Source organism: Alosa pseudoharengus, unplaced genomic scaffold (genome assembly GCF_046254945.1).
Source record: "Alosa pseudoharengus isolate Yale_2024_CS ecotype anadromous, Long Island Sound unplaced genomic scaffold, YU_APseudo_1.1 YU_APseudo_1.1_scf_14, whole genome shotgun sequence".
Taxonomy (NCBI): Eukaryota; Metazoa; Chordata; class Actinopteri; order Clupeiformes; family Clupeidae; genus Alosa; species Alosa pseudoharengus.
Window position 1 is genome coordinate 27,112,261 of NW_027468609.1, and position 10,103 is coordinate 27,122,363.

The 10,103-nt window shown below is 40.2% G+C and overlaps 1 protein-coding gene across 2 annotated transcripts in view; it reads right to left on the reverse strand.

Annotated features, from left to right (window-relative positions):
• map3k1 (mitogen-activated protein kinase kinase kinase 1, E3 ubiquitin protein ligase) overlaps nt 1–3,156 on the reverse strand; it is a 46,602-nt gene extending 43,446 nt beyond the window's left edge. For both annotated transcript variants that reach the window (XM_076284446.1, XM_076284445.1), the window contains exon 1: nt 2,654–3,156. In XM_076284446.1, coding sequence (XP_076140561.1) covers nt 2,654–3,156 — 503 coding nt within the window. The remainder of the gene's footprint in view (nt 1–2,653) is intronic.
• Between the last annotated feature and the right edge of the window lie 6,947 nt (nt 3,157–10,103).

Genomic DNA, 10,103 nt, shown 5'->3' on the forward strand with positions numbered 1-10,103 from the left:
CAACAGCGTTTGAGCTCCTGTGTCTTTAATATTGCTCAAAACATCTAGTCTCGGGGGTCACTTCAACACCTGTTGAGAGAGCGTACTGCATTACTACATACACCTGAGACATCCGCGAGGTTTGGACAGAGGAGGAGGAGGAGGATGTTAACAACAATGACTAGCTGCACAAAAGTGCATGACACTCCTTTGCTCACCTGGGGGAACGTGCTAGGCAGTGAATAAGACCGTTGACGCAAAGAGGAGGCGTTCTATTTGTCTTACTCACAGAGAAACAGGGAAAGTAAAAAAAAACACACACAGGTGTGTTGCGAAAACAACCTCTATGTGAAGCATCACGCTCACCATTAGAATACTGCAATGTGACTATACTAGCCTGAGGAAGGCAACATTTTTGCACCAATATCCACATATAATAATAACGACCCTCAGAGCTTTGGATATCTGGTGACTGATGAGTATCAATTATCCAAACGTAGGGGTTGGGATAAACTAGTCTAACTGTAACTGAAACATTCATTAAGGGAGGTCACTGATATCAGATTGTTCTGTGACAACTGACAGGTGCTCCACAGTTCATAAAACAGTAAAAAGGCATTAATTAAAAATTCCAAAGTGTCTCAATAAAAACTATGACCAGCTATGTTATTAGGTACACCAAGGACTGATCTTTGTGGTTTAATAAGGAGAAAAAGATGGTTTTAGTCAAATGAATCAGTGAAATTAACAGCAGCTGAATTTTTAAATTGTTGCATAAAACAACAAAATGTAACTGCTGAGGTTTTAAAAACATGAAGGGAGTTCCTCATTTCATAATTAAAAATACAATCGCTACAAGTCTGATTGGGAGAAAATACAGAGTTCGAAGATCCTGTGGTTTGTTTAGGCTGACACGAGAGAGGATGTGAGTTGTTTGTTCGAACTTCACCATTGTATTGAGGGAGGACTCCGATGCTCAGTCTTCGTCCATTATCCTAAACAAGAAAAACCTCAACAATGGATTCCATCTCCCATTCCAGCCGTTTCTTTACCTTTCAACATCCTATTCACCTTTCATTATCTGTACAGTTCCAAAAGCCAAAGGCTCATATTGCAGCAAATGTGACTTTTTCAAAAAAAGCTGTCATTCATCCAAACTCTATGGATGTTCTCACGTGATCATGTTCAGTGATCTTAGCACTTAGCATCCGAAATGAGACTTATCCTTTTAAAAGGTTAAAAATACGCAGTGGGTATATATTTCACAACAGCCATCAGTTTGTATAGAGTGTTGAAAACATGGACTACTCTTCAACAGAAGATTATCTGGTGACTTTGTCAGTCTTAAAAAGAACTCAGATCATTAATATCACAATCACAAATTTGAACATAAGGGGGTATGGGAGAGAAATTCTCAATCACATAGGAACAGAGACAGATGCCATAGCACCAATAAAATCAAAGCTCATGTGGTCCATCTCGACTACTGCTTACCTCTCACTCTTTCAATAGTTAAATAGGCATATTATTGTATTATTGTCCAGGAAGAACTGATGTTATAAATCATATTGCAGCAAGGAAATGTGGGATACAGATTAACAAAATTCTGCTCCACAAAAACGATTTTCACAACAGGATTTGTGGAGAAATCATCTTCCCATAGCACAGCTAGATTAATCAACATCCATGGCATACGTTTACAGAACAGAATAATCATCCTCCATGTGATCACCTAATCCAACAAATCTGACCTAAATAGAAAATATAATTTAACCTGGGTATGGTAGCATATTACCCACACCTAGTGACCCAAAAGGCAACAATAAAACAAACCAAACAGCCAGGAAGCTAGAAACAAAGTTGAAACAAAGTATGGAAATAAGCTCGAATACCGTTATCTTAAAGACATTTTCTAGTGAGAGACTGGACCTGCATCTGGGACAAACATAGGCCTACCAAGTAAGGTCAGCAGTGGTCTGCAAGTGACCACTTCGCCACTTGACGCCACAAGAAACGTGGTAGTTTCTCGATGCATTACGAACCAAAGAAATACACAAAGACCGAAAATCGCAATATTCCAATTTGTAGGCTATATGACGAAAACTCGCAGATAAGAGGGGAGCGCACTACCCTAACTAGCGCACCATAGCCTATGTTAACTGAAACAACCCACATTTAACCACACAGACTACTACAAATGTTGACTGGTGCCTTAGTCTCTGCCCCGTTTACATAAATATGGCAAATTTCGTTTATATTCCTGCAAATTCGCGAGAGAACACTTTGACAGTCTGGTTAAAGTCAGTGCACCAACAACTTTAATGACAGAACGTTAAAAAGGTTGACTTATTCTGAGAATGTAGGCGTTATTCACACAGAAAGCCTCCCTAAGTTAGATCTCTGCAGTAGCTAACTAATGTAAAACTATTCCCTTTCTGATTGCTATCATTTATGAATACGCAAAAGAATGCAACAGGAAAACATGATCGTAGGCTATATGCAGCACGGTTTAAGTGTGCGCCTCCAGGCAAAGACATTTTTGAAGTTAATAAAAAGTCAGAGCTGGCATCAAAGCAGCCCCCACGTAAGCTCATTTGTCGTCCAGTAATACTAAACACCCTAAACATGCCAAGTCGTAATGTTACATTAAAGCATCATGATATTCTAAACTTACCAAATTTGCTGTTTTGCAGTCACTTCCACTGAAGTTCCGGTAGCACCATTATCGGCGTTGAGATGGTCGCTGCTGTTTTTAAAAGAAGTTTTCAACAATTCCTGAGCGGCAGTGGACAAACTATTGCTTGCTTTATCAAAGAGAATATCACCAGTTAATGAGTCACTTTGTTGAATATGATGCGTCTGTTGCAACAAAGTAGCTTGAACAGCACCGGGCGAGGAAACAGACAAGAAGTGCAGCTGCGCTGATATCGGAGCTGTCCCGGTCTCGGGAGATAGGAGCAGCACCTCGGCTTTATCCAGATCCACACTTCTCACTTTCCGCAGCTCTTTACGTCTCCATTGTGAATTTTCCCCGGTGCTTCTCTTCGACTTCCCGGGACTACTTGGGAGACCTGGGGTAGACAAACTTCCCTGAGGTCCGCTTCCAACGTTTGTGCCGTTATTTGACTCTACAGTTCCCGACGACGAGGACGAGGTCCGGCTCCCCGCCGTCGCCATTTTCTGTCCTGAATTTTGCCACTTAATAGGTTCTATGAAAGAGGAGTGGAGGGAATTGGGGGAGGGCAGGAGGGAGGAGCGAGGGCACTTCCACTGTTTACATACGTCCGTAAAAAGCGCACAGTGCTACGTTCATTGCGTAATATTGCATTAGTTCCTTAAAAGTTCAATTAGACAAACTTTCTATTAGATTCCATCCATAAACTTAGGCTAGTTAATATGCACAGTTTTTATCAGCATAAATTAGTCGTTTGGCCTAGCCTAATTCTTTAGGGTACAAATGTCCCTGTCTATAAAATTTGCTTCACTCATTTCAAGCCATAGCTATCCATTTATATCCATTTCACAGATTTCAGGCGGAATGACGATCATAAAAAGTAGGCTATGCCAAATAAATGTAAATAAGCGGTGAATTGAAGAAAATGAAGAATAATAATACTTTATGTTCACAAGCCATTGGATTATTATTTTAGTCTACATTGAGAAACTTTATGCAAGATTTAGACTACATCTAAGGGTATAGAATGCATTTTGCGTTTCAGCAAGGACTCAAATAGTTATAATCATGAATAGTTATTTCGTGTTTTTTTATTCGTGAGGGCGTGTGTTCTATATTCAAATTTGAGATCAATAAGCTGTTACACATGCTACAGAAAGTGTTTATGTGTGCCTATATGGTTTGGTGTGATCAGTTATACACTTTTGCCTACATGTGAACTTAGATGTCAGAGGCACCTATCAGCAAAATAATAAATGAACTTTGACCTTGTAACAAGTCAGTAAAACAAGTTTTTTTTTTTTTTTTTTTTTATTATACCTTTATTTAACCAGGGAAGAAAATCACATTGATCACTTGTAAATGCTCATTTACAAGTGAGCCCTGGCCAAGGTAGCAGCACACAGTGAACATAATAGAGACAGACAAAATAAAAAATAAGTACATACTGTAAACAACAGTCACAACACACACCCACACACACACACACACACACACACACACACACACACACAACAATACGACAATGAAACAAAATTAAAAGTTAGGAACAGGTGCAGACAGTTTGGAATGTTTGGTTGAGATATGACTTAAATTCATTGATTGAAATAAATACTGTAAGTTTCAACGATCTTTGAATGTCATTCCAAGCAGTTGATGCACTATAAATAAAAGCAGTTTTTCCAAACTCGGTCTTCATTGAAGGAACTTTTAAAAGAATATATCTACTTGTACGCAGATTATACCCTTGACTATTGACAGTTAAAAGACTAGTCATATACAGAGGAAGCTGGCCAACTATGGCCTTGTACACAAATGTAAGCCAATGCTTGTACCTTCTTAAGTGAAGTGAGGGCCAACCTACCCTTTCGTACAGTGCACAGTGATGAGTTAATGTGTACGAGTAATCTTAGAGCAGAGTGATAAACAGAATCTAATGAATGTAAAAGAGCCTTAGTGGTGTTTCTGTAAAAAACATCTCCATAATCTAAGACAGGTAGGAAGGTAGCTTCCACCAACTTTCTCTTGGCTGACTGTGAAAAACAGGCACTATTCCGAAAGTAAAACCCCAGCTTTAGCCTTAACTTAGATAGTAATTGTCTAACATGTAACTTGAATGATAAGTCCTCCTCCAACACAAAGCCTAGGTATTTGTAGAAGGAGACCAGTTCTATAGCTTTGCCCTGCAAAGTGTAAAGAGGTGGTAGAGAAGATTTACATTTATGTTTCCTAGAAAAGACCATGCATTTTGTTTTCTTATCATTCAGAACTAGTTTTAAAGAGAGGAGATTGCGCTGAACTATTGTAAATGCTTCCTGCAGCTTTGAAATGCAACTGTCAATAGACGATGCAGGGCAATAAATGATGGTGTCGTCTGCATATAAATGAATACTTGCGTCTGATAGGTTATCACCAAGATTGTTGATATATAATGTAAATAACAGTGGACCCAAAATGGACCCCTGTGGCACACCAGATTCAATACTGAGACTATCAGAAAGACACCCCTTAATTTGCACCCTTTGGCACCTATTCTTTAAGTAGTTCCTAACCCAACCTAATGCGGTTTCAGAAAGACCAATACTGTATAGACGCGATAGAAGATTGACAGTATCAAAAGCTTTAGTCAAATCAATAAACACTGCAACACATGAACTTCCATTGTCTAGGGAGCAGGTAATGTCATTTAGAACTTTCATAGTTGCAGTTACCGTACTGTGATTCTTTCTAAAACCGGACTGCTAACCAAATATTCCTTCAGTTGTTCGCTGACAATCGATTCTAAGATTTTGGCTATAACTGATAGCTTAGAAATTGGTCTGTAATTATCTAAGCTGGTTGGAAGCAAGTACTCCCCCCCCCCCCCCACACACACACTGTCTCTCTCTCTCTCTCACACACACACACACACACACACACAAACACACACTCCCAAAAAAACCCAATTTCCTTTCAATGTGGATCCAATCCATCACTAAGCACTATTCTTAGCCCCCTGCTTCCTGCAGCTTCTGCATTTCCTGCTTCACGTTGAACTGACCCGCACGTCTGTATGCTCAATCACTCACACACACTCACTCATTCACTCACACATACATGGCACTTTAGAAAGAGAGAGAGTGGTCAGTCAAACACTCTATGTTAAGACATATTTGGGGCATGTAAAGTCTAATGAAGAAATATTGCAACACCACTATGTGATTTTCTGTAGGGAAAAGTTCCTTAGGGATGGCAGATGGTTTGTTTTACTTGGATGTCAAGAAAATGTAAACAATATCATCTGGCCATCTGGACTAAAAGTATGATTTGAGTAACAAGCTGTGGTGATAATTGAATATAAAAAAGTTTTCTCCTTTGCTTTCTTTCTAAAGTAATATATGTCATAATATTTGTTCTTTGCTCAATGCTTGCATGTTGCATCTTCATGTTGCAAAAGATTTTAAATAAAATCAGAGCAAATCAGACTCAAAGCCAAGTACCACAGTTAAGCTGGAATCACATGACCCCTTTATACTGGGAGCAACAGTTGACCTGCATGCAAACAAAGGCTTGGGCACCGCTGCCATGGTGACCCATACTGTCAGACATTCTTAATATAGAAAGGGCCCTTGCAGGTGAAACAGAGAGAAAGAGAGAGAGGGAGGGAGGGAGGGAGGAAGAGAGAGCAAGGCAGAGAGAACAAAAGGAATCGGAAGGGGTGGGGGTGGAGAAACTTTTTTTGATTTCCCCCCCCCGTCTCTCTCAGTATCCAAAACACTTGTTGTGTTTCAAGTGCACTTGAAACATCAGGGTATTAGTGGGAATGCACACATCGGAATTGTGCTGTGAGAATGTGAACAACGCTGTGTCATGGATGCGCCGGTCGGACGATGTAGCGCATGGTCCCCTAACACCATAGCTGCTCCATAGATGCTCCATACCTTACATACAGCTGGCATAACTGTGGTGAACCCAGGGATCCCACCATTTCAATTGCCTTGTCAACTTTGTACTTAAAAATACACTGCATATCTATTTTAATGATTATGACAAGGTTATTTGTGGTAGGTTGAGGGTGGGGTATGTGGTATATATGGAATATCCTTACTAAATCATAGGATAAATCAAACTTATAACACAGCAATAGCATTTAAAAAAAAAAAATTGTAGGACATAATATGTGTTATATTGCACTTTTAATTCTATTTCTGGAAAGTATTTGTCATGTCAGCAAGACTTTCTTTGATTCATAAATTGCAGCCATACTGACAAACATAACTAATACACAAAAACTTAACAGCACCCTCTCTTTTATTTTATTATTATTTAAAGAGAGAAAAAACATTTGTGATGCTGTGAACAATCCATTGTGTCACGTTTCATACCACTGACAAGTCTTTGTCAGTATTCAAGATGTTTCACAATGGCGAGGTGAATTTGGCCGAGGTCTCTCCCTCCCGTGGACATGCCACTCATTCCATTTGATTGGCCATCGATTTCACACCGTTGAACTCTGGCAACCATACAAATGTGTCTGACCCCCATCTGTCAGCCGCTTCAGTGGCCCACTGGACCTCACGATGACCGCTTCATGATCAAGTTCAGCTTAGCGCTGGTGCTCCATTAAAAGCAGGGGTCCTAGATCCCCCCCCCCTTATTCTTCGGGGGAAAGGAGCAACTCCTGCTGGGCTTGTTACGCCTTTGCATGCAGACCCCAGAATCCACCAGGGAGGGTTGGGACACGGGCCCAGAATGTGTCAGATACAGTTGAGCTGAACCCCCCTCCCCACACACACACACACACACACACCCACCCACCCAAAGAAATAGAAACACACATACACACACACACACACACACACACACACACACACACACACACACACACACACACACACACACACACACACACACACACATGCTTACTTGCATAACCTGCATATCCCCTAGGAGTTTGCTACTGTAGGTGCACATCTTCAGTATAGAAAAACTGGCATCCCAAAGAGCTAAGGTAGCAGAGAATGTGTAATTTATACGCAAATACTTGCTTGTGCATGGGTTCTCATTTGGTCTCTCTCTCTCTCTCTCTCTCTTTCGTTTTATCTCTTATCTATCCATCTCAACATCTCTATATCAGACACACACGTGTGCACACAAATTCACTCACATTCATTTGTTTTCTTAGTCTGTCAGACATTTTCTTGCACGATTCAGAGTGCTCCTGTTTTTAAATAATATCCCAGACATCTGACAGTAATCACAGAAAGTCAAAACAGAAAAAAACAAAAAACTAATGAGGACACAAAACATTTTAAAAAGTTTCACCCCACAAACATTCTATTTTCGTCAATGTATTTCCTGACTCTATTGTTAGTTAAACTTCTGAGTCTTCCACTCTGTCTAGTCCTATAATATACCCCCCCCCCCCCCCCAACTACACACCCCTATATAGAGCTAACTCTAAGCCCTATGGAGACAGGCCCCCAGTGCATGGCAACAGAATCTGATTATCAAATTTCATTGGCTATTTTTAGATGTCACCCGGTATTGAAAAATCCCATACGGAGGCCGAGCACATTAAGCTGGGATAATTAAATATAGTTAATGGTGCCGAGACACCTCTGATCAGCGTCTGCTGTAGGATTTGACCGTGCGGGTTGCATAGGGTGGGGTAGTGGTTTGCGTTCTCTCCAAGAACTCTGGCCATCTGGAATATCCAAGGAGGACCGACCGGTTGGGTTTCACTGAGTGGGTGTCTCTTTTACCTGTATCATGTCATCATTTTGGAGTGGGTCGTTATTCCATAGAAAGTGAACTTGTGTATGTATAGGGGATGAACACATTAGTCATCTGTATAAAGTCAGTGGAGCAACAAGAGGAACAATGAAGTGTGTGTGTGTGTGTGTGTATGTGTGTGTGTGTGTGTGTGTGTGTATCTGTGTGGGGGGGTATTTTTCAGCAATAGCTGACCTCTTTCAGGGAATTTATAACTAACCAAAAACATGCATCCTGATTTTGCAGTCATTTATTGCTCACATTCTTTGTTATCAAGGTGTTCAGATGGAAACAGGAAGTGTTGCATCTGTCCTGTGTGCCCTCAGTTCAAATTTTAACAGGCTGTCGGACCAGCGTTTCCTTTGCTTGGTGCCAGTTTGGAGAGCTGTGCTTTAAACACTCAGATGCGGGATCACGTTACACTGATGGGTATTTTCACCTCCACACCAGCGTCTCTCTGTCAAAGGCATCTGGAATCACTTCCTTATTTATCCTTCTCCTGGCGACGTCTTCTCAGCCTGCTATCCCAGGGCTCTACAATCTCCAAGAAGCTCATTTGTGGATGAAGAGCTCTGTGGTTGTTTGCAAACTTTTACTTGGTTGTTTTGAATGTTAGACATAAGCATTTCTCATTTTTAAGATAGTAGTCATATTTCTCTCCAAGGTGACTTTCTCATCAATAATATATATGTGTCTAAAATGCATTGTATGAAAAAATATTGAACTTCATACTTCATACTCATATTTAATACACACAAATGCACAACTTTATATTGTTGCAAACATACAAGATTAGATCTGGTGGCTAGCTCTACAAAAATGTTTAACACATATATGTGACATTCTGTTAAATAATGATAAATAAGCCATGTGAATCATTTAACGGCTGCAAGTCTGAATGGTTAGGACAATTAGGGAAAGGTTCAAGCTTTCCCACCAGATACTTTTCCTGTCCACCATTGTACAAGTATTTGTATTTGAGACGGAGGGAAGGGAGAGAACGTGTCTAAAAGAGAGGAAGAAGAGGAAATTTATAACCTCCAGACAGACTCGGTTAACCCTGCAATGCTGATTTACCCCCTGGAAGAGTTAAACGAGTGGAGAGAGAGACACAGAGAGAGAGAGAGAGAGAGAGAGAGAGAGAGAGAGAGAGAGGGTACATATTAACGACTCTGAGTAAACACAAAGTGCAGATTTACAATAAATCCTGTATACACAAACAGAACCTAATATTTCTAAAAACACTGAGAAACAGATAAATAATTTAGATTATATTACAATGGATGAACACACCTCATTGGCAACACCTACAATAAAAACATTAGTGTTTGTACAAATTTCAACTTTTTGGCAACTCTGAGTCCATTTCTAACCATTCTGCATTTTTCCCAAAAAGGCTTGACAAAGGCTTGACATGTGATCTTGAGTTCTCGATTATATTAGGTTAACTCTGAAATACAGGAGTTTCTTTGTGTTCAACAGCAGTTGTCTTTTCCTGGGAAATAAAGTTGCCATCAATGCAAAAAGTGGATGAAAAGATGGAAGAATAAAAGAAATTGTGAGATAGATCAGTGTTTTTCAACCACTGTGCCGGGGCACACTAGTGTGCCGCGAGAGATCATCAGGTGTGCCGCAGAAAATTACCCAAATGTCACTTACTGGTCCAGAAAAGCAACTGTTGCATCAAAGAATTTAT